The sequence below is a fragment of the Apiospora phragmitis genome (genome assembly GCF_038363925.1).
Source record: "Apiospora phragmitis strain CBS 135458 chromosome Unknown utg000010l:1.0-9815664.0:1.0-9183399.0, whole genome shotgun sequence".
Lineage (NCBI taxonomy): Eukaryota > Fungi > Ascomycota > Sordariomycetes > Amphisphaeriales > Apiosporaceae > Apiospora > Apiospora phragmitis.
In genome coordinates, this window is record NW_027117409.1 from 1,291,022 (window position 1) to 1,314,903 (window position 23,882).

General features: G+C 52.0%; 9 protein-coding genes across 9 annotated transcripts; 3 read left to right on the top strand and 6 right to left on the bottom strand.

Moving 5' to 3' along the window:
• Nucleotides 1–339: 339 nt before the first annotated feature.
• Nucleotides 340–4,638, bottom strand: PG994_010186 (uncharacterized protein; the record flags this gene model as incomplete). The annotated part of the gene is made up of 5 exons (XM_066861595.1): nt 340–1,164; nt 1,215–1,570; nt 1,636–1,921; nt 1,992–2,349; nt 4,634–4,638. 5 exons carry the CDS (start codon nt 4,636–4,638, stop codon nt 340–342), a joined length of 1,830 nt encoding a protein of 609 aa, XP_066710705.1.
• Nucleotides 4,639–5,755: 1,117 nt separating this feature from the next.
• On the bottom strand, nt 5,756–7,543 carry PG994_010187 (uncharacterized protein; the record flags this gene model as incomplete). Its single annotated transcript, XM_066861596.1, has 5 exons — nt 5,756–5,934; nt 6,174–6,631; nt 7,026–7,146; nt 7,203–7,271; nt 7,513–7,543. 5 exons carry the CDS (start codon nt 7,541–7,543, stop codon nt 5,756–5,758), a joined length of 858 nt encoding a protein of 285 aa, XP_066710706.1.
• A 978-nt stretch (nt 7,544–8,521) lies between these two features.
• On the bottom strand, nt 8,522–9,289 carry PG994_010188 (uncharacterized protein; the record flags this gene model as incomplete). Its single annotated transcript, XM_066861597.1, has 1 exon — nt 8,522–9,289. One exon carries the CDS (start codon nt 9,287–9,289, stop codon nt 8,522–8,524), a length of 768 nt encoding a protein of 255 aa, XP_066710707.1.
• A 1,351-nt stretch (nt 9,290–10,640) lies between these two features.
• On the top strand, nt 10,641–11,558 carry PG994_010189 (uncharacterized protein; the record flags this gene model as incomplete). Its single annotated transcript, XM_066861598.1, has 1 exon — nt 10,641–11,558. The coding sequence occupies one exon, from the start codon at nt 10,641–10,643 to the stop codon at nt 11,556–11,558; it is 918 nt and encodes a 305-aa protein (XP_066710708.1).
• Nucleotides 11,559–12,547: 989 nt separating this feature from the next.
• On the bottom strand, nt 12,548–13,108 carry PG994_010190 (uncharacterized protein; the record flags this gene model as incomplete). The annotated part of the gene is made up of 1 exon (XM_066861599.1): nt 12,548–13,108. One exon carries the CDS (start codon nt 13,106–13,108, stop codon nt 12,548–12,550), a length of 561 nt encoding a protein of 186 aa, XP_066710709.1.
• A 717-nt stretch (nt 13,109–13,825) lies between these two features.
• On the bottom strand, nt 13,826–14,755 carry PG994_010191 (uncharacterized protein; the record flags this gene model as incomplete). Its single annotated transcript, XM_066861600.1, has 1 exon — nt 13,826–14,755. The coding sequence occupies one exon, from the start codon at nt 14,753–14,755 to the stop codon at nt 13,826–13,828; it is 930 nt and encodes a 309-aa protein (XP_066710710.1).
• Nucleotides 14,756–15,202: 447 nt separating this feature from the next.
• On the bottom strand, nt 15,203–17,527 carry PG994_010192 (uncharacterized protein; the record flags this gene model as incomplete). The annotated part of the gene is made up of 2 exons (XM_066861601.1): nt 15,203–16,677; nt 16,726–17,527. The coding sequence occupies 2 exons, from the start codon at nt 17,525–17,527 to the stop codon at nt 15,203–15,205; spliced, it is 2,277 nt and encodes a 758-aa protein (XP_066710711.1).
• Nucleotides 17,528–17,699: 172 nt separating this feature from the next.
• PG994_010193 (uncharacterized protein) lies at nt 17,700–18,473 on the top strand (the record flags this gene model as incomplete). Its single annotated transcript, XM_066861602.1, has 1 exon — nt 17,700–18,473. One exon carries the CDS (start codon nt 17,700–17,702, stop codon nt 18,471–18,473), a length of 774 nt encoding a protein of 257 aa, XP_066710712.1.
• A 250-nt stretch (nt 18,474–18,723) lies between these two features.
• PG994_010194 (uncharacterized protein) lies at nt 18,724–19,326 on the top strand (the record flags this gene model as incomplete). The annotated part of the gene is made up of 1 exon (XM_066861603.1): nt 18,724–19,326. The coding sequence occupies one exon, from the start codon at nt 18,724–18,726 to the stop codon at nt 19,324–19,326; it is 603 nt and encodes a 200-aa protein (XP_066710713.1).
• Nucleotides 19,327–23,882: the final 4,556 nt, after the last annotated feature.

Below are 23,882 nucleotides of genomic sequence, written 5' to 3' on the forward strand. Positions count from 1 at the left end.
AAAGAACTCGATCTGGGTTAATAATGGAATCAAATTGCACGGAAGCCAAGCACGCAAGATATTCAAGTCATCGGAGGAAGCAAAATAAAGGCGATCAAAGTCTCGGAATCCAACAAGCAGTTCATTTTTTCATGACATCGTGTCCCCTCCCAACGCCATGGTTACTTCAGTCAGCAACAGCTATAAGCCTTCATCGCTATCAGAATACAGTGAGATGAGAAAATAAAAAAATTCCCATGGAAGGCGCCGAAGGTCCAGACGACCCCTTGCGAAAAAAGGAAGACAGCATGTTTAAAGGGTTAACAAGATGAAAGAGAAGCTAGAACTAAGAAGACATTTTTAAGAAGTAGTAGGAAGAGGAGGGTAGAGAGACTCCTTGGGTGGTGAGTCCACGTCCATATCGTCCGTAGAAGACTTGGGCGAGCCGGACTCGTACTCCTTGCGCTTGAGACGATCGATGACGTACTCTCGGAGGTACTCGATGACTCGCACGTTCTCGAGCCAGGCCTCGTATGCCTGGTCCTCGCGGTTCTCGCTTTCGGACCTTTCGGACTCGGCAGACGGCGAGCTGACGGAAGACACCGCGGAATCCGAAGCCCTAGGCGTTGTGGATTGCTCTCGTTCGCGCTCGCGCTCACGCTCGTCGATGGCACGGTTCGATCGCTGAAGCATCCCACCGGAGTAGCGGCGACGGGGGTCAGAGTCGAAGGAAGGTCCCAGTGTGGAGGTTGCTGATTGGCCAGGGAAACCAGCAGAGACGGCAGGCAGCGTCGGGTAAAGGCCAGATGCAGTAGAGCTGTGTCGGGTCGTGGGCGAGAGGCCGGACGACGAGGCACTAGGCGAATGGCCTGATGTGTAGGACATGCTGCTGGATGGCGGGGTGACGGCGGGTGTACCGTTGGAGTGCGTGGATGATACAGCGGTCAGAGGAGAAGCCATGCTGCCTTGCGAGTAGGCGGGAGCGTGCGAGTGACCACCCGAATGAGGCGGCGAGTGGCTAGGGCGGTAGAGAGGCACGTAGTGAGAGCCCGGCTGGTGGACACCAGCGGCAGCGGCTGTGTTGGAGCTCTCGTAGACAGTGCTCTGCATCTGCTCCAAGACCTGATCAATCTGAATCAGGTCGGCCTTGGTGCGAATGTGGGGCATGGGCGGCAACGAGTAGTGCTGGGTGTAGGGACCCCGTGCTGGGAGGCATGGCCACCATCAACACCAACCATGGCAGGAGCCGGCATGTACTCGCCCATGTGCCCGCCGTGGATCGGGAGCGCACCATGCAGGGGCATCAATCGCTGGCCAACCTGGGCGTATGAGGCGGGATCAAGATGGCGACGCTTGGCATCACCGAAGAATTCATTCAAGGCATCGAATGTGCGCTTGCGGCTATCATATCCGTCGGGTGCAGCGTGGTACATGTGTTCACCGCGGCCGCCCAGCGGCTGATAGTACATGCCACCTCCAAAAGGAGCATGGTGTTGGTAGTAGCTGCTAGGATGACTACCGGGGTGTGGCTGGCCAAAAGCGGCCGAGTTGGTGCGCATCTGGCCATTGTGGTCATAATAGCTAGAGGGGGCTGGAGGCGGATTAGCCTCAATATTCCTGATACTTGGAGTGGGATTCAACGAGTCCGTCACTCACCTTTTGTCGGGCCTCTGTAGGCCGCGTTCATGCCGCCGTGGCCCTCAGGAGATCGGACGAGCACCGAGTCATCGGCATGTGTCTTGACATGCTTCTTGAGATCTTGGGGTCTCTTGAAAGACTTACCGCAGAAATCACACTTGTGTGGTTTCAGGGGCACATGAACACGGATGTGCGAGGTGATGTGGTCCCGCTTGACCGTAGTGGTTCGGCATGAGTTCCACTGGCAAGTGAGATTGAGGTTGTTAGTGCTTTTGCGGCCAACATGGCGCTCGCAGATGTGTTCCTAGAATGGGGTTAGTATTAATCAAGATTGACAAATGAGTCCCGGGTCAAATCGGCACAGTAGAACTAACATAGAGGTTTTCGGCGGTCGGGAATCTCTCCAGGCACGAGTTCCAGCGGCATACCAGGGTGTCATCGGCGGCAGGAGACGCAGCAGCCGGGGCAGCGGCGGCAGCTGGGGCACTCGATGTCGAGTTGTTCGTTGTGGCTGTGGTTGCCGAAGAGGCGGTTGTGGATGGGGCAGGAGTATTGCTGGAGCTCTCCTCGATGTGCTCGGGGGGTTCTCTGTTGCTGCATTGGCCGACATGGTCGTGGGCTGGCTCTGATTGGTGGGCGTGATGGCCAAGTGCGTGCAGCGACGGAACAATATTTGACCGGCTTCGCTGTAAGTGGCTGGCCCAGATCGGTTGCACGTGGCTGACCCAGGGTCTGAGCAGTTAGTTGTAAGAAGTTGATTGCTGGAGAAGAGGACCAAAATAAACGATGAAATTAGTGGTATGACTCTTCAACGGTGACGGATAGAATGATTATCAAGTTGAGAGAGAGTAAGTCGCAGGCAACGCGGACGGGCAATGCGTCTCCTTAAAATGGACTTTCAAGCTCGCCGTATCTTGGCCTGCTGGCGGAATGGCGACTTTTGGTGTTGTTGCCAAGAGATGCCAAGACATCTATGAAGCAAGCGACTGGCGCCTGATTGGCTGGCAGAGGAGAGGGGTAAGACGACTTGTAGCGCTGCTGCTGTCTACCTCCCGACAGGCCTGGCCCGAGGCTGACAGCGCCCAGATTTGGCTAAGACTGGGTACCCGCAGGCGTACCTCAACAGCAGCAGTACTTGGTGCCAAGACCTTGGCAAATTATGCCAAGCCCGCCAAGCAGAGTCACGACCTAAGAGGAACAAGGCTTCTTGTCCCGTCTTTGCCGAGTACGCGGGAGCAAACAGTGTTGGGGATGGGTTTGATGTTGATGTATTTTGGACATGAGAGAGTAATTGCATATCCGAACGGTATATGAAAGTCGCATTGTCGCCCAACAGGCAGCAGTGCCATTTGCGATGATTGCAGCCATTAGGGCTGTCTTTCGCACAGAGCAAGGCCACCACAAGTCATGATTTCCAACTAACATTTTTTGAGTTTTTGCAGGGAGAAGGTGCACCCACGCTCCGAGTGGAAATCGAGTAAGGTTCCATAGGCAAGCTCCAGCACCTGCACCAGTCGCTTGCTCCAGAGTCCAGACGTCAATCTGACTCCGGGGGAAGGAAAAAGAGCCAAGCAACACTGCCACCGCTCTGCAACCAACTTGGCTTGCTTGGCCACCCAGCGTCCGCCGACTTATCCTCTTCTCGCACCTCTCTTGGCTGGGGGCTCCCCAGCTTGGCGACTGTCCCTCTGCCCGGCCCAAGACTTTCCTCCCTTGGCAAATCAACGTTTTTCTTGGCTGCACTACGCGACACACGACCGCTTTTCACCACTGCGCATAGCCACCTCCCACCTTTTCTTTTGCTAGCCCGCTCGCCGTTCCGGGGAATATCACCCTCCCCCCCCCCCAAAATTCCAAATTGCTGCTTTGTTCGGTTTTCTCTGTACATATCGATGATGCACGAGTGGTGGGTTGGCCGCTTCTGGGCGGCTGTCTGACATGAACGCTCTGGATCAGCAGATAACCGTATGACCCACCAAACTGCCCCCAAAACAGTGGACTGGTTTTGTTTTTTGGGACTGACGAAGGAGCAGGCAGCACGCAGGCACGCAGTTGGCAGTAAATAAGGAGAGGCTGATCAGCCACTTCTTGCCGTTGACGTCTGCGTTTTTGTTTTTTGCTTATTATTTACGAGTTCAAATAATTGCTGCTGAAGAAGAAGCTGGGCATTGAATCGGGCAGTACCTACATCGAAGGCACGAAACTCATTTCTGTCGTCAGCAGATTTCCGAAATGAATCCTTCTTAAAGATGCCACTTCCATCGTGCAGAGGCACGTTCAACCGCAAGATGTCACAAGCATACCCAACCAGTGTCCCGAGATTTGTCAAGCTCCAACTCAACTCAGAGAGTCATGTAATTGTTCTTACGAACTAGATTACTGTGTGCTGGGCTCTTCGCAGCGCAGGTAGTTGACCTAGCGTCGGCTGGAAACAGACGATCAGAACGGTCCATGCTGAGAATAGCAAACCTACGACTATTGCCCTATGGTGTGATTCCTGCGTTTGGATGACACCTATCGAGAATCAATCTGGGCTGCAATGACTAGTATATTATCGCACTCAAAAGCCGTGGAAGCATGCATGATTCTCATAGTAGTCGTACATAGTAAATGCGCCGGCGCGTATTAACGCCGCAAAGAGAAAATGAATGGCACATTTGCATGCCTCGGTAGTTGAGTTGGCCAAACCTGATGAAGAGCAGCAAGATGACGACGCGAATCCATCGGACCATACCGACATGCAGTGATAACATAAGGACACACATATGATGCCAAGAATGCCAAGGGTCCTTGGGTGAGGTTAAGCTATATGACTCGGCTCATGTTTTCCGGTCAGTCGGGTTTTGTTACTTAGCTGCCATTTCCCGTGGACTTGACACATTGCACATGCGCATGCGCATGCACACGACGACCGACTCTTTCAAAGCTGTGCGTAAAGTCTTGTTGTCGGTTGTAGGTCTTCGGTCGTCATTTCCGTGCAAGCATCTTTCAATCAGGCATATGGGCAACAGCTTACGGCATATTGAAAGGCGAAATGAAACCGGTCGAGTTAAAATTGATGTTCAAACAGGCAATTTAGATTGGGACTGCCCTGTTCGCAATACACCAGGTGTTCAGTTGTCAGCCATTTCACTCCGTTGTTTGCGAAATCAATTACTATTGATTTTCTGGTCCACAGGAGTAATCCCTCCTGTTTTGGAGCCACTTTATATTTATGGTATTAAATCTAAGCAATATTGGAACTATAGAAACTTATCACTACTAGTATATCCATAGTGTTGAGTAACGTTTACCGGATGGGGCTACCTAAAGACGCCGCGATATGGCTCTGCTTTCCTTTACAGCCCCATAGTGTGTCCATTCCATCTCCGACCGAGTGCATCCTTCGTCCGTCTAGCCATCCGTCCTCCTTCCGAGCCGGCACCGCGTCGGCAACCGGGGACATGTCGCAAATTTGACGCAACCAGAACTCGCCGAAGAAAGGGAGAAACCCCCGTGTATAAGTACCAGAGAGTATGCGGGCCCGTCCGTGGACAGGCCAGACAAGACAGACAGCCCGTCACCTGGAAGCAATATTTCGGCATCGGCCGTTGATGCGATGCGATCTCCGGCGTTTCACATCGCGTGTAGGAGGATGCTTTGCCGAATGGGTCCGCGTCTGGTATATATAGATGGGCAAGAGAGCTTAGTGGCTTCGCCTCGTAACAAAAACCTCGCTGGTGATCTCGAAACGTTCAATGACAACAACGTCGACTCCGCCAACTCTGTCCTCGGCATCAAGAGCTTGACAGAATTGGCAGAAATTGGCAGGTTGGGGAAAGAAAGTAAGCGTTGGTGGGATGGCCCGACAGGACACGTGCAAGGGATGCATGAAGTGTTTTTCTAATTGGATGCGGAGAAGCATCCGTCCGACCCTCGTTTTCTCCTCGTCTGTTCTCTCCGAGGCCTGCAGGACAGTACAGTATGTATGTACAAGCTGTAGTCTTTGCCTTAAATAGAACTCTCCCGGCTCGACATTCTATACCATTTGTATTTATTCCTCAACAAGGCATGACCCCGTCTTGGTGTAGTCATAGCAAGAGAAGCAAATTTCCAGGGCGCCTGCCTTTTACGGCGATAAAGTACGCGAGAGAGATATTTACTTCATGGCGACACACTGTCGGGTTCCCCTGGAGAAAGTGAACGGGCCGCGCTCGACTTCCTTGCGGCGCTGGTTAGATTCGTCCAGCCAAAGCTCAGGGATGAAAGCATGCGAATCTGGAAAGACGTTCTCGTCGTGGTGCGTGATCACGGTTGACATGCCGTTATCGCGTAGCCCTTAGGGATCCTGTACTCAACGAGGTTCAAACTCCACACTCCGCGGCATAACAGAATCTCTCTGGTGGCTATACGAGCTGTCTGCGTCGCCACGCCGTACGAGAGTCGTTGGCCTTCTTGGATGACAGCGCCCAAAAATGACAACTTCTCACTGTAATAGACCAAAATGTCAGCAGTTGAGCTTGCGGAGTGTACATCAAGTTTCATAAATATTTGTGATGAACATGCAGATGACATACAGTTCGGTACGTCAATCTGCAGGGTGCGCACCAGCGGCCCTACGTCTTCAGGGAGGTAGTAAGCAACCCACGCCGCTGAGTTGTCGAAATGCTTCAAGGATTTGGAGAAGAGGAATAGGTAGACGGGCTTTATCGCGGCATTCGTGGGGTCTCGGAAGTTGGGATACCAATCCTCTTGCGCCAGGAATCCCAGACTTGATCGACTTCTGAAGGTTTGCAACACCATCCTCTCGTTGCAGAAAATAGTTGCTCTGCAGATACACGTCCTTTGGTCAGTAGGGCCGAGGAACATCATTCGCTCTGGTACGAGCTCGGATCTTGTTTCCGTCTCTCTCCGAGTCGGGGTCGAGCTCGGAGGATGTGGGCAGTTCTGGCAGACTGACCCAGTCCTCCGCCTGGGAGAGAGACGAGACGTCGTCGAAGTGGGCTTAGTCCATGGTGTTGCCCAGTGTATAATCCTATAGGTGGTCAGTGAGTGATGTTGGTGATAATGCTGATGGCGGTGAACAAACTTGTCATATGAGGTATGAGGGATACAAGACCTTATACAAATCAGATAAATAACCACCGAAGGCAACGGCAGTGCGTTCAATAATTAGCCCAGAGATGGCATCCGTAGTGAAGCAGCTGTAGGCTATAATCAAATACAATGCCTCCTTGCCAGACCGGGGCCAGCAGCTTGCCGTAGAGGGCTGGGCTAGCGCTTGGATTTCTGGCTCAAGTCGAGCTACCATGGATCGGGAGAAGAATTTCGCCAGAGGTACCCTTCGCAAGCGATGTAGGTCATGATAAACTGTCCCAACCCTGGGAGACAACGTATGTGTCAGGCATTACTTCCTCCAGTTCACTCACACCAGGTCATCCACTTGATGTGTAGGCTTGCCACGCTTCCGGCCGCGAGTGGCATAGATCTCGTCGCTGAAGTCGATATCGTTGCAGTGGACTTCATTGGGTTTGATTCGCACTATCGGACCTGTTATGCTACTTTGTTAGCGACATAGTGAAAGATCTGGAAATCAGCGGGTGTACCATAGTTGCGGTGCATATCTCGAATATGCCGGGTGTAACGGCTGCAGCAGATGACGTCCCAGTAGAAGTCTGGTAGGTACGTAGCAGCCGCCAGTCGTGGTCCGGGGATGCGACTGAGCGGGTGAAGAGGGACAAACTGTATGCGGCTTGGAGTAACTTATAGACCGCCCACGCCGAAGCAAACAACAGCAGTGTATTCAGTACCGTCAAAACATCAGGAAAGCGCCAGGTGCCGTCGTCTATAATATTACCAGCGCCAAACATGTTTCTTATGGTGTCATAAGTGAGTAGATTGGAACAGTCTACTTACACAATAGTCTAAGTTTCGCAAGGCGAAGCATCGTGAGAATTCTTTTCTCGTGTCCGCCCTTTTGGAGTTCGATAGGTGATCTTGCCCTGGTATGGCATTCGCGGTTAGGAGACTTTTCAGTGGCTACTCGGCCGGCTTTGATACGGGAGACAGGCCGAAAGCACCATAGATCAGGCTGGCTACTCCTCATAGCCCGAACTTGGAGCGCTTGGCGACCTTGTCATACGTAGATCTGCCTCAGATGGGGAGGAGTGCGATTTGCGAGCTGCATTGGCTGATGGATTGTAGATCGTATGTATTCGAGGACCAGGGATCTCACGTTTTGGCAGTGGGAAGCCACAGAATTTGTTGATACTGAATTGCGTCTACTGGAATTAGTAACAATCGAGGCAGAGGAAGGTCGCCTGGGGTTTTACAGCGCAGGACCCAATCCTGTTTCTTCTACGAGAAAAAAAAATGCACATGTCCTCAGGTTTCCCATAGAAAATAGGCATATTTATCCGACATAGCTTTCGCTGTAGCTATACAAGCCGGCGTCCTTTTAGTTAGCCGCATGGAACATGTCTCTGGTAATGCTGCCGTACAGTAACGTCAAGAGATCGCTCAGAGGACTTTTACCCAAGCGAACTTGGCTCTTCAGGTGCGAATGCTTCTCGAAGGCCACCCTTTACTCGTCGCTTCCCTTTACTCACCGGATCGGCGTCGCCCTTTAATCGCCGCTCACCAAATCCTATAGCCATCGTTAATCAACCGCATTAAGCATGAACATGTACTGGGCGCCTGGGAGAATGAAGGCTTCTTTTTTTTTACATCAAATGCCATCTCACGATCGGCATTCTCTGATTGCATACAAGTCGTCGTGACGCCTTGTAAACGAAAAGAATATGTGAAGAATGAGACAATAACTAGAGAATCCCATGCTTTAACGCCTAATGTCGCTTGTGTTTTCCACCATGATAGTACAAGTCCACTCGTTTCGAACGCAAAAGCAGCATACATTGTAAAGTCTTTACACACTTAACAACCTAGATACCCCTTCCTCATTCCTTCTTCCCAGCCGTGTCGTCATCGCCCTCGCCACCTCCCCCTCATTCTCCTCCTCCTCGTCGACCGCATCCTTCACCAGCTTGACCCAGGGTCCGTGAATCGCGCCCGTCCCCGCGCCGATCAATATACCAAGCCCCGTCGTGGGGATGGACGTGATGCCGCCCACCAGCGACCCCACGACCGTGCCCAGCCCGCCCGCGATGCCAGCCCCGATGCCGGCGCCCGCGGCGCCGCCCTGGAACGCGCCGTTCTGCAGGCGGCGCGCAGCCTTGATGAGCTTCTTCGCTTTCGCCTCGAGCTCGCCCGCCTCGGCCCGCAGCTTGTTGGCCTCGTCCGGGTTCTCTTCGGCCAGCTGCTCGGCGCGCTCGCGCAGGGACCGCGACTTGGCCTCGAGGTCTTTTGACTCGGACAGCTTCTTGGTGATGTCCTCGATCAGCTTCTCCTTGACGCCGTGCTTCTTCATCTCTTCCTTGACGGTTTCTGCATTCTCATCAGCGTCTTCTTCTGCCGCATCTGTTTTGGGCGGTGGCGGGGGTTGCGATGGTTCTTGTTTTTGCTCTGGGTTTTGAGCTGGCTTTTGCTCTGGCTTCTGCTGCTGCTGCTGCTGCTGCTGTGACTCTTGCTGCTGCTGCTGCTGCTGCTGTGACTCTTGCTGCGATTCTTGCTGTGGCGGTTTTGACTCGGATTTAGGAGGGGGAGCGGGAGATGGAGTGGCAGCGGAGTGCGACATGGTGGTGATGATGGCGGTGGCTAATAGATGCTAGCTAGCCTGAGGTGTCACCTGAACAAAACAAGGTACAAGTCAGTAATATGATAGGGCTGAGGCAATGACTGAGCAGGTTTGGCTTTATTGTTTAGAGTTGAGTAGTGAATCAGCACCATATCTCAAAAGACAAACCTGACCATGGGAATTGGAGTTTTGAACCATGTATCCTGTCTCACTAACCAGTGCTACAGCTGCAGCTACAGAGCACAGAGCACGGACTAGCTTTTCCGTCACGTCAATGATGGTGCATCTTACCACCAGCTCTAGGTACTCGCTTGCCATTTCTCAGATATTACCACACCCTCTTGTAATTACCAGCCAATCAAACTATGCAAAACGGCATGACTTCACCTCCTCGCATCATATTGTAAGAATGGCGATGCACTCGAAATGGCCCTGCTACATCATCGCTTCTATTCCTGCTCCTCGCAAGCTATAGTCTCAGATATATAATATGGGCGACGATCAAGGCGTATCAGTTCTAATCCCATATTTTATCAACTCGCCTTTTAATTTACTATCGAATTTCCAAGATTCACCGCGTCAGAGAAGAACCAATCACTCTCATAGTTTCCAACATGGCATCCCAGACTGTGGAAAAGCCTACCGACGAAGCCAAGTGCCCGAACTCGAACTGCAACTTCAACAACATTTCTGGCAAAGAAACCTGTGAAAAATGTGGCACCAATCTCTCTACTACCGCCTAATGTGTGGTACTGTCTCATGGGTAAGTTTGCGCCCCTTGATCAGGTATAAGCCCCGCTAAGTCAGGATAGTTATGCACTTCTTATGCACACTGGCTCGTGTGCAGTACCTGACAGGGGGCTCCTACCACAACTTTTCTAACAGGGCCTAACAATGTCAGAAGACGCTACGAGTGAATTTGATTATTACTGTTAGTGCGCTGGAACTGGATAGGTCAGGAGGGCGTACATGATTGTATGTTGATGCTGGTTTAAGAATTAATTTATCAAGATTGTCGGCGAGATTCGCTGGCTGGTTTCGTGAACCTTTTACTCCATGTTCCTTTATGACTGATTTTGTGGGCTTTTGTGAAACTGTACCGTCATCCGCTTCCATGGACCAGCCTAAAAAAGTCATTGCCACACCCTGGTTCTTTCTCCCACAAATTACCTAAGGACTCAATGTATACTATTGGCTATGTTTGTACAAAGTTGCACCTCTCGTCTGTTATATAAAGCTGGTGCTCCGTACAACAGTTGATATCTTACTTGGGCCCGCCCTGCTTATTCGCTTCCCCAATCAACGATGCAACGAAACCTCCCTCGTTCTTAAATCGAAGCCTATGCATAACATGGCTCCAGCTAGAGAAGCAGTCCAAGAGATAGACGGCGATTCCTGGCTCATCAGCGATAGATTGTTCATCCACCGTCAATCCAAACCGCACGACACCCAGCCCTCCTGGCCTGATGGCCAAGGCTCATTCTACGTCCTTTCGAGCGCTACAGAGCCGCCTCCATCCTCCATGCCGCTGCCTATGACTAGTCCTATCCAGAAGGTTCACAGCGCTGCAGATCGCACGGCCACGTGGCAATTTGGAGAAGCCTTCTTGAAGGTGAAGGATATGAACGAGCAAGAGACGCATAACACTCGCGAGCATGTCACTTTGACATACCTACATGCCAAAGGCGGATGGACATTCGACTTGCCCCGAGTACTTCATCATGCCCTTTGGAGTAACCGCTACGTCTTGCTTGTAACAGCGGTGCGAGGCCGAACTCTTGGCAGCGAATGGCCGACCATGGATGAAGAGATGAAAGAGTATTATATCAACCGGGTTATAGAAGTCTGCAGAGAGTTGTCACACTGGGAAGCCGACTATATAGGTGGCGTGGATAAGCGAACCCTTGCGGAAAGCTATATGGCTGGGCAAGATGATTCCTATACTAACGATCATCTCATGATGGCAAGCAAGGAGTTGGGCATGGACTGCTCTGCTCTATTTCACTTCTATCACTGCGACTTGGGGCCGGGTAACATTATCGTGGATGTGAACGACCGTTCCATCGGTATCATTGACTGGGAAATCGCCGGATTTGTTCCGTGGGAATGGCTTCGGACCAAGTTTCGTCTTTCCAGCGGCTTGGATCTTCCATGGGAAGACGAGTCTAGGTTGGAGTACAGGCGCCGCGTAGGGGTGGCGATGGGTGAGCAGAGATTTCCTGATGTTGTCGATGCCTACTTGGCAAGGGGGGCTACGCTTAATAAATAGTACTGCGCAGTTAGTACACTGAAGCCCACTGGGAATTGTCATTCCTGGCGAGAATTCCATATTATTCGGCTTTTGTAACGCTCGTCATCGTCTCACTATCGCACGGCTTCGCCCGGTGCCTTCGCGGCCCGCTCCTTCCTGCCGTGTTCTCCCTGCCCGTCTCCGGGTCAGCAGCTCTACCTACATCAAGCTCCGGATCTCTAGACCTGCCATCAGGCGTGAAGCTTGGTTCAAGAGAACGTAATAGAAAGCTCGAATACTGCTGGGCTGCCCCTCTCCCTCCGCACATTCCAGGTAGCAAGAACTAGATACCCCGGCGTCCGCCCTCGCTTTCGCTGCTCCCCACCCCGATAAGGAGCTCGTAACATATTACAGTGGTTGAAAGATGGAAAACTCCCAAAGCCGGCTCCGGAGGAAGACGTCGATGGTGAGGAGGATTCACATTCGTAAATAGGAGCAGTCGAAGGGGATGCATCCCGGTGGTGTTATTGCGCATCGGCAATCTGGACCAACCCGGCCAGCAGCTCAACGCGCCTGAGAAGATCTGGCTTATATACGAGCTTTAGGGGACCTGCTATGGAGCTCAGACTGCCAACCGATCATAGCAACCCCACTTTGCATGGATTTAACCACATATCTACTAAACCTCTGCTTTCTCGAAGAAGGAATTACAGAGCTGGACGATGCCATCTACCAGGCAGGTCTCAGTCGCTCCGCGTTCGGTTAGGATTGAATAAGAGCAAGACCATCGCCAACGTGCCTGATGTAGAGGACGCTGATACGGGAACTCATCCTACAATAATAATTATAGTTAACTTACTGTCCGTCTCAAGGCCTAGCACTTATGCAGACATTAATTATATGCTAGCTAGATGCAGTAGCTTAAAGCCATCCGTAATAGTACTGCGGTATCAGGCATAAGTCCCCCCCCCCCTGTCAGGTACCGACAATCCACTGCCAAGGAAGCACCATACCAATTACAGTATAGCCTACTTGGGCTCAGAGAATCGGTACTTCTTTTCATTCTTTTGGAAAATAACGCGCTCCTCAATCACGATACGCAGTACGATACGATCGGTACGAAGCAACTTACGAACGACGACCGCCAACGTATCCGAACCCTTTATTTTGATGGTAATAAAACGAAAGCGGAGATTCACAATATTACTGGATTTTCTATCGACCAGATTAAGACCGCTATTAAGGCTCCTTCGAGCAATGTAGCGAAGAGGTCTGGCCGGCCTCGGGTCCTTTCCCGTGAGCAAGAAGAAGAACTCGTTTCTTTCGTGACTAGTTCTAAAGAAGGACGCAGAGCCTCTTTCCTCCAACTCTCCGTCATCCTTTTCCACTCCCTCTTTGGAGTATACGTTATACGATCTACCCTCCGTCGACTTGGATTCAAACGATATACTGCCCGTCAGAAGCCACCAATATCCGAAACCAACCGACAGAAACGCCTGGCCTGGGCCCTCGAACATAAGGACTGGACCCCCGAACAATGGGCTCGAGTCCTTTGGACCGACGAGACCTGGATCACGGGAGGACACCATCGGAAACAGTACGTTACCCGAAGACCGGGAGAGGAATGGGATCCAACCTGTATTATCGAGCGATACCAACGAAAGCACGGCTGGATGTTCTGGGGCTGCTTTTCGGGCCTCGGAAAAGGACCTGGTATATTCTGGGAAAAGGATTGGGGTTCTATTACTGCCGGGACATATCGATCCCATACAATTCCAATCATCCATGGCTGGATACAGCTTTGTCAACAACAGCTCGGAGACCAGCTGCTTCTAATGCAGGATGGTGCGCCAGCTCATTCTGCCAGTGATACGATTCTAGATCTACAGGAAAGAGGTATCCAAATTATCCAATGGCCACCTTATTCCCCTGATTTAAATCCAATAGAGATGTGTTGGAATTGGATAAAGGATTATATTGAAGATAAGTACGGTCTTATCGAGAAGCCTTCGTATGACCGGCTTCGGATTTGGGTTAAAGAGGCCTGGGATGAATTACCGGATGATTATTTACAGTCACTTTTACAATCTATGCCCCAGAGATGTATGGCTGTAATCGAGGCCAATGGAATGCATACAAAATACTAATAAAATGTATCAGGAGGGGATGCCAAGGTTTTGGCCCGTGCATGGATGGGTCATAGTACAAGTAGAAAAGGGAAAACTTACCCCTACCACCATAGTAGCAGGCTTATCATCCGGCAGGTGCATCTTCCGGGCTTGACGACCCTTGCTATCTAGTAAAAATCACCAAAGTATCCCATGAAGTTTATTTGCAACATTTGTAGGCCCCGGTGTGCATTCCAATTCAATGACGAACGCGAAGCGGTCGGGCTGAGTTACTTCCCGGAGATGCACCGTCTCTGAGCATTCCAGGGTAGAAAGATCGAAATATGGCATTCTGAAAGCAGACCGCCTAGTATCTCGCACCGCTCCAGGTGCCATACGGTCACACTCTTCAGTCCAGGCTAGCGTGGTGCGGTGCCAACCTTCTTGACCCCGATCCAGCCTCTGGTCGCTCCACTGAGTGGGACACATCTTGATAAACGGGAGCTGCCCCGCACCTGTAGCTTGAGCCCAGACTAGTTCGATGCCGTTCTCGTTCGGTATGTCGGTTCCTCTCCAGGCCACATGAGGTAGAATGGGTTCTAGGACTTCAGAGTTGCGAGGAATCGGAATGACATTGTTATCGGTCCAGAATAAGCTCCTTAGTCGTCGGGTGGTGCGAGACGGGCCCCAGACCACGTCGCCTTCCCGCGTGACCATAAAGTACGCCCACGGACGAGCCCGCCGTCTCTTGTTCAGCTCGGCATCTACCCCGTACCGCACTCTCACCGCCAGCCACACCCGGAGGATGGAGTATCGCTTGCACGTCAGGGGATAGCGAAGCCGAGCGACCCATGCGTCCAGATCACTGCCTACAAATAAGGCCTTGTGGCCGTTCAAGACCATGGTGTCGATCCATTGGGAATGCTCGGGCACGTCTCGCTGTAGACAGACGAACTTCATTTTGATGCCGGCCCACTCGACATTATAGTAGAGGCCGATAACAGCTAGGAGCAGGGCTGCGTCCGAGCCAGAAAGGTGGTTTAGTATGGCCGTCAGGACCGGGTAGCACCGTATACAAGCGTCTTCGAGTCGACTTCGCTGTCTGATGTTGCGCTCCGAGCGGGACATGTTACAAAAGACGAGTGATGTATTAGGGTTTGCTGCCGCGCTGATGGCTGATTTCCCGGCTCACGCAAGGATTATATACCTATGAAGGGGGTAGATTGAGCTGTCCATAAATGGCCAGCGCGTGTACAACCACGCGTACTTCACATCGTCCGAAAATGGCCAGTACACGTTGGAAATCGGCACCGGAAGTCACAGCCTGTGTGGCTGTTCCTGCTGGCAAGCTGTCAATTCTATTTCCGGATCTGAGTTCACTTGGAATCATTCAAGTTATAGTAACGCACATACGGGAAGTCAGCGATAAAAGGACTAAAGTGTGTTTCATTCTCGAAATGTCCTATCTAGCTTAAAATCAAAGCCCCAACTCCAACAGCTCATCCCAGACCAGCTGGGGGTGCAATGCCTTAAACGGCGCTTCTTGATATGGTTTGCCGCATATTCGCTCCGTCACTAAGGGGCAGGAAGAAACTGTCGCAAGATATCGGATTGAATGCGTTGCTGTTCCTGCATAGTATTAACCGTGACGCTGAGTGCGTTCAACATCTGGGCCAGCTGCGTGATCTCCGGGCTATGATGACCTACTGCACTGCTCGCCAGACCATTACCGAAGTGGTGGTAGTTTTGCTCATCGTTATGTCCACCAATGCGGGGTTGCCTCAGCACCATTTGGTTATGCGCCAGAGCACTATCCTTCCTTGACGGCTTGGGATAGTGCAGCGCTCCGGAGTGGGGGTTAAAGGGGCTATTCAGAACCTCGGGAGCCCATGTGGGAATAAGTCCTGCGTCCCAGATGAATTGATCAATCAGCCAGTCAGCGTTCGGTTGCCACTTGCGGAAATCGGTCCTGGTCATAATGGGTTCGTCGTCGGAGCTGCGTCTCTTAGCCCACACATATGTCCAGTATCGTCTGTCATCGGTCCAAGCCACACCTTTGACCTCCAATAAATCGTCCGGATGCAACTCATTGACCCGGCGGGTCTGCACGTTGGGTAAGTCTGACTTGACACAGCGGTATATGTCTTCGAGGTCGACGTCCCTCATTGTTTTCACCTTGAGTCGGTTGGGCCCTTCAACCTCGATGAAGAGTTTGAAGCCACTGGAAAATTTCCCATTCGGAGGAGACGAGTACGCCAACTCTCTGATCTCCTTGCTGTCGTTGGGAGTTGGCCTTGTCATGAGTTCCGTTCCCGTGTGCTTGACACCATCCATCCGGTCTGCTCCGGAGCCTCCTGGGGCACCTGTTGCTTGCGACGGTTTGGGGGCAGGCGGCCTTTCCTTATTTTGAGGTGTGGCTGGTGTTTTACCTGGCGTGGGCTCCGTCTTCATTTGCTCCTCAGGCAGCTTGAGCTCACCGAGTTTCTTTCGCAAAGGCTTCATGAGAAGTGCCGTCCAGGCGTCTGGCCATTGATAAAGACCTCGCCTCCGGGCACCTTCGAAGTAGTCTTGCAACGACTGTAGTCTGATCTGGACCAGATCGGGACTGGTCGTTCCGGTTTTGTAGTACTCGATAATGGACCGCTGATGAAAAGTGCAAGCCAGTAGCTTATGAAAAGGCACAGTGAACATGTCTGGTTTTCTATTGTGTTCCTTGTTGTTCTCCTCGATTTTGTTGTTATGTCTCAAGACCTCTTTCTCCCAAACGGGCGCATCCAAATTGCCGTCAAGCCTCGAGAAAAGCTTTTGGATAAGACTATTCATGTTCCAATGTAATCTCTGTACTGCTCTCGGCGGCGGTGGATAGCTGCCTTCATCCTCCTCTTCGCTATCTGGTTCGTCTCCCAAGTCGCTACCATCATCGGAATCGTCGGCGTTGGGGGCGAATTCCTCGCCTGGGGCCAGTGGATCAAGGGGCTTGTTCTTGAGAAAAGCGTCGTGCTCACTACGCTTTCGGGCATCACGAAGAGCATCCGCCGCACCATTGATAACTTGCTACTCGTCAGCGTAGGCCGATGTAGACGTGATTGGGAACTCACCTTGAGTACAAAGCAGGGCCTCCTGGTCATCTTTGTTTCGGTCTGGATGCAATCGAAGATTCCATTGGTTTCTGGCCTTGAGGATGTCTCTTTCCTTGGCATCTCGCTTCACTCCCAACAGCTCGTAGTACGATGCGTTTTGCCTCAGGAGTCTCAGAACACGAGACTTTGCGTGTGATTGCGACTGAGGGATATATGATGACTCGTCATTTTTTGCATCATTCTCCACAGCTTTCATGACGGACTCTGCAATGGCGTCCATGATGGCATCACCACGGGACTTGATCTCTTCCGTGCGCTGATGAATCTCTTCCTCGGTGAGGTCAGAGCCAGTCTTCCTCCCCTTGAGTTCGTCGAGCACTTGCTTGAACGCAAGATCCCGAACTGCTTGATCAAGTTTGGAATTCGTAATTTCATTCTTTGCCTTGACTAGGTCGACATGGTGATACCGCAGTCGCGCGTTCGACACTTCCAGCTCGGCAACCTCTTGAACGGCGCTGCGGAAGTCTTGATCGGCATCGTCGAGAGACTTTCTGCCTGAGCCTGTATCTGGTTTTGGCTCTTCCAACCGCCCCTGCTTAGTGCCCTCAAGTGACATCTTGGGCGGCGTTTCTTGTTTCTTGCCTGGGTCTGGATGTGTGTTTGGGCCTTCTTGCTGCTTGGGGTCGTCCTCGTGCTCTGACTGTACGTCTTCTTCCAGACTAGGTTTGGACCGAGTATCCAGAACGTTGGACAGCGCAGACGATGGCATGAATGATGGCCCGGTGTGCTCCTTCTCATCGTTCGCTCGTCTTGCGGGCATTTATAGCGCGCACGTTCTAAAAATACGGACCGCCCGTGGCCGTTTCCTGTCCAGACACGGCCATCGTCCGCTTGTGGCTTCCAGAGCGCCGCGGCATCCAAGCATCCAGTCATCTTGTCCATAAAACTCGCCTGTCGTCTGCTACCATTGCCGTTTGCGCATCTCCAGCAACATGAAACCCGATCCTAGCAACATGGTGAGTCGCATCCTGCCCAAAGTCGACGGTCCGCCTGCTGATACAACGAAGGAGCCGAAGAAAGAGTCGCCCGACACCCAGCCGGACCCGCTGCCCATGGAGATGCCAGAGCTTGTCGATGTGCTGAGATACGCTTTGCACAGCACAAGACTGGCTTGTGCGGAAGTGAACCAAGGGCTCCAGCGGTTTCGTGATGAGCAAGCAGGCCGGGTGGTGAATCAACAAGCCCAGATCACGTTCCTCCAAGCCAGCGTGGACAGGTTGTGCCAAGGCAACGAGGCGCTCCAAGCAGACCTCGACACGCAACGCGCAAACTACAACCTAGTTGTCGGCGACATGGTACGCCTGTGCGAGGAGAGGCAGCATACCCTCGGGGAGAAGCAGCACGCGCTCGAGGAGAAGCAGCACGCGCTCGAGGAACGCGACGCGGCGTTGCTGGAGAGAGACTTGAACAGCCTGATGCTGGATCAATACCGAGACGAGACTACGGAGAAGCAAACAATGTTAAACGCGAAAAAGGCGGAGATCGAATGCCTGGCGGCGAAGTTCGTGAGCGTCGAAGCGGAACTCTGCGCGCTGCGAAACCAATGCTGCCAGCACGCGATGCGTGAGGTGGAGGCGCGGCCAAGCACGGGCGCGGCAATGTCTGCAAAGCACCGGACGCGGCGCAGACGCAATCGTAGGGCCAGGCGGGGCGAGGTCAGCCCGCCTTACTATACGGTGCACCATCAATCGGGGGCCCAGCCTTGATAGCGTGGGGGCGGGTCGTTTCTAGCGTCTAGCCAGAATCGGCCGCCAGGGATGTGTCGATGTACAGAAGTAGCCGCGCAGGTAGCACACGTTTAATCTATTCTTAGTTCCGTAACTGGCCGTTTTTGTCCTGTGCACCGCTTGTCTCGGAGATCGCCCCACCTCCACCGTGCTCCCTTGTGGACTTCATTAGACCAACCTGCCTCCCACCAGTGTCCGCCTGCGAACAGCATTCGTAAATGTCCAAATCATGGACCCTCCACTTGAGCCGCCCGAGCCGGCGGACGCGGCAGCGCTCAGACTTCCCGTCGTAGCCCAGCAGAGCATCGGCGGCTCATGCACCCCCACCCTGCAACAGATGCTTGTCCTGGCCGAACGGGAATCAAGTACATATAAAAAAGAACTCCCCCTCGCCCGAGAGTCCATCAGTCTAGGCGACCACTTGCGGGAAGATATCGAGTACCTCCAAGCTTTGCTGCAAGTGAGCATCAGCAGCTTCCACGTTCGATGCGACAACGCGCAGGTCGGCCGGTGGCAGGCCCCGAGACAGCAAGCGGCGGCGCGAACGGGTGCATCCTCTCTGGAAGAACGCCTTACGTCCAAGCAGCATGAGCTGGCCCGCCACCGGGAGGAGCTCGCGTCCTATGAGGAGGCCGTCCAAGCAGGAGAGCAGCTGTGGAAAGATGTCCAGTACGTGGGGCAGTTAGCCCATTTTGCCCTCTGCAACTTCCGCAAAGGCAAACGAGAGATCGAAACGATGAGACTCGAGAACCGGCACCCTGCGCTCCACCGCGGTTGCCGCGTGTCCAGCGGGCACCACATCCCCGGCCAGACCACCCACTTGTACCTGTGAGGAGCATGGATCATCCCCCGCCGCTTCGTCCGGTGGAGCATGTCATCGCGAAAGTGCACGGGTCGTCGGTGGCCATCAATGCCATGCGGGCGAACCTGGAGTCGACCAAGCCAGAGCCGGCCTCGTCGCTCAAGGAAATAGTCTCATGCAAAAAGCAAGAAGCGAATGGCTACAGGGAAGAACTGATCTTCTGTCAGGATACCACACGGTCCGGGGCGCATCTCTTCGAGGAGATGCAACGTGTGGAGAAACGGATACAGCGGGCCGTGCACAGTTTCCACCTCACCATCAGGGGCGTGGAGCGGGCAGGCAGGCGGAATTAGCTGTGCGGAGCTTCTGTTCTTAGGAGAGGAGTGAAAAAGGATGAGAGAATTCAAATAAACACTTTCGTTGGTTCATTGAGCCTAGACTCCACAAGAACACGAGACGTTTCGAGGTGGCCGCCTCATGCATGGCGCTTCCTGGAAAATTTCCGGACAGTTCTTGAATGGTTACAGTGACCCATGCCAGCAATGATAGCAGCGTTCCTTCTGCTGTTGAGTGTTCAGGAGTTGGACACGTACTAGGAACAGATTCTGGCAATATCAGGCGGCTACCTTTTGTAATTAACTGTAGTAGAACGATCAGCACCAGGCCATCTCCTTCTCGAGGTTCCTTACAAGGAAAGGCAGCTTTCTCTACAAGCCAATACTTAGCGCTTGCCAGGTCTCGAGACAAGTTGATTGTCGGGTCTCTTCATGCTTTTTCCAGTAGAACTCTTTGCCTACTCGCATGCGCGAGAACGTGGAAAGGGACCAGGCGATTCCAGTTATTGGGAGGGCCATGGGTACACGCAAACAGTGAGTAGTGTCCTCCTTGTTGCTTGAAGGCGACGAATTTGCCGAACAATTCGAAGGTCTCGAAAAGGGAGTGGCGGTCGTTATGATGTTTTTCTATATGTCTAACTCATATAGTGTTATTAGAACAGTAGTTACAAACATAGAGACAGTGCTTACATATACGTACGTAGAGCGGGCTGTGGATCTACGGAATATTCTAGAACATGAGTGACATGGACAGCCTTCCATGGTTATCGGTTTGACTTCCGGCCGAACTTTCAACGCCTCTTGGAATACGCTGTCATCTATGTTCGTAAGATCGTGATACTTCTTACGATGTCTAAAATCGTATTAATGCAAGGCTTTCGGTCCCTTATACAAAGAGCTCAGGTACCTCAACAAAACTTTCGGGGTGTGGCATGGGCCATCGTCGCAGTACGGGCACTCATGGAGATAGAGACATTGGCATTTGCGAGAGTTCTCATACTCATCCAACTCCTGTCGGGATCTGCACTTTTCTTCGCAGCCAGGTTCTTCGCAGCAATGTTTTGCTTCCTTAGATTGCAATCGGGGCTGGGACGAAGGGTATATAGCCGACGGCAACCGTTCGGTGGATACGTTTAAACGGACATGGGAGCACCCGTTGTAATGCACTCAAGTTCAAGAGCGTGATCGTTTCGTGGTTGACTAGTCCATGAGATAGTTGCAGCATACTGCGGGCCAGCGAGCTGACACGAAGACATTCGGTATTCATTTAGGGAGGATCTTAAAATTGTGCCCTGCGCGTCGGATACAGGATCGCGTGGTACTCGCCGGCTAGTTTGCACAGCAGTATTCACCGGTAGACCTGGTGCCTCGTACAAGATGGAGAACTGTGAACAAGTAACTGTCGATGCTGCCTGATTGCAGCTGGATACGTTAAGCGCGATGTGCGGTTCCATTTCGTCTTCCTGTGGAGAGACTGGAAAATCACCCCAATCTAGAGTTCGAATGGTGATAAGGAGACTTCTGAGGTAACCTAAAGTATGTAACTTATCAGGTTTCTCTTCTTTTAAGTCGCAAATAGGGCAAGACGAGCCGTAAGGAACACGCAGCTGTAGAGTAACTCATAATCTGGTGAATGATTGTGCTCGGTTGGTCTTACGTTCGTATGAGATAGATGAGTCCAAGGAGTGCAGTAAGGAGGGTAGGCAGAGACCTCGAGAGCAGCACTTTGCACTGAATACTACACTCTGGCTGGCTAATGCTTACGTAGGATCGGTGAGGGCTTGGATCATTGTCTCCAGGGGCTGCTCGGATGGCGGGATGTAAGGGTTCGTACCCGTCCTCATCAGGTCACCGGAGAATACACCACTCCAAGCAGGGAGCTCCAAGTCTGGGAGTTGTTGGTAAAGTAGCTAGGGGATCTCGATGCGGTACAGCTCCCGTGCCAACTAATTACCTCGCAGGAACCATGGTGCATGAACTCCTAACATGCTTATTATAGTACCTAAACACTAGGGGAAGGTACTGTAGCCCATGCTCTGTCCTAGGATAACAATTATGTCTCAAAATTAGCGAGCCTTCATGCCTTCAGGGACTGATGGTCTGCACATATCTTCTAGAACAGCACGTCCGAATTCGTTCAGGGGAACTCACTCGACTGGTAAAAAATACCGCACTCGTCAAGAGTACGGAAGGCTCATGAGCACGGGCATCATAACTGGCTGCCCACCCCTGAATTACTTACCTACCACAATCCTTGTTGGTAACTACATATATGTTTATCTTCCGAGGGCTTTTCCACGCCCAATCAAGAATCCCCTGTTGTCTACAGCTTCGCCTCACTTCTCTTACTACCCACGATACATCGAGAATGTCGAACACCGGCCGGATTGTCGAGCATGAATATATCCGAAACCCACCTCTTAAAATCCCGGTCCGAGACCGAAGAGAAGTTGTATCAGATGTTTGAAGACGATGTGCAGTATATATTATAATCGGCTAGTTCTCGCTGCAGGGCCTCATCAGTGAGACGCTCATGATTGTCAGGGGTGTGTTGCCCATTATGCCAAGGACGTCGGTGTTAAATCATTTGGATGGTCGTTCTGAATAGAAGGGGGCCGCTCGAAGAATCTGTTGGGTTGATATATAGAAGCAAATGAACTTTTGATAATTGTATGGGGCCCATGAAAACCCTTGAACACTCCTTGTAGCCAAGCTTGTGCGCATGGGTGCTCCAGTCAATGCTCGAGACCATCACTAGCGAACTCCTCTCCATCTGATCGTTTCTTCAGGATCTAGCTTCCTATGCGAGGACAAACAAACCATTGAAAACATCATTGGGGAACTCTTGAGGGCAGGTGCAGACCCTACTGCTTACGACTCATCCGGACGGACGCCACTTATGTGTGCGGTACGCCAATGTGGGCGGGCAGCAGCAAATGCTGTTCGTACTCTCACTTGTGAACGTACGGTTGTCGAACAGGCGAAACTGTCCAGGAATGAGCTACTTAAGGCAGCCCTCCAAATTCCGAACACAGACTACATTGTCACTGACGACCTGAATCCATTCGCAGACGATAGACCAGTCGATATTCTTCTTTTTTTTTCCCACGTCGACATAATCCTGCAGTGTGGGAAATGTCTGACAACCCAGGGGTTGTTTGTGGACCCCCAGACGTAATTGTTGATTCATGCTTCGCAGTCGGCGATGGAGAATCCCTTCTTTATGTAGAGAGCGCATACGATTCCAAACACTTACGTTACGACAATAGCCGCCTCGATCGTCTTGTTAAAAGCTTCGGGATTTTTATGGGGGTTTCCGGTAGAACAGGTCGTTCCAGTGCTCTTAGGGTAGTGTTCGCCAAGCCCGGGTTCTCGATGGATTGACATCGAGCTCGCCATGCTTGCTTAAGGGTACTCTAGGATGCAGCAACTGCTCAGATGTGCTAGGTGAAGGGTGTACTGCACTTTTATGAGAGCTCCCTCGGTCGTCCAGGCCAACGCAGTGCTCGCCTCCAATGATCAGGATTGGAAGACAAGTTTTCTCATGTGTCTACAGCTACGAAAGCCTGACTCGGCCTTATCGCGTCTGTATAGCCATCGGCACTAGCTTGTTAACCATGGCAGTACGTGGCCAACGCCTTAGTATTAATGAAGCTCAAAGTCTCTAGAGCGAGTTGGAAGAGAGAGTGTTAAAACAAATGCAAGATGTAGGGTCGATAGGAGCCACATTCATGGGAGACCTGCGACAGGCAACGATGGATCCCGAGGGCGCTAAATTGGAGAGTCCAGCGAACAGCTTCGAGGATACGGTTCTGTTTCGAGAATCTATGAACGATGAAGTATCCGCCCCCAGGCCACTTTCCCCTATTGTACTGACAGGTCCGAGTAATCCGTTTTCTGTTTCTTACCAACCTTGCTATTTGCTCATAAAACCCTACCTCGGCTGTGCATTCCAAGTTGTATGAGCTTCACAAAAGGGGGAAAGCGGTGTTTCGGTATGGGGATGGGGATGGGGAGACTAGGACTGGTCGCATAGCTGGTGGAACCCTAACTGACTCGGCGGCTCGGGGAACCCGTTCCTTTTCTGATTCTACATCTGGTGTTGCCGAAGACCGGCCATATGAAGTGTGCGAGTATTATGCCGAATGCCTGTGGCTTTGGTGTTTTCCGGTACTTTAAAGCGGGGTACCAGATGTAGGAGATAAAATGTGCGCGGGGTAATCAAGTATCCTCAGCCTGGCGAGGGCTTGC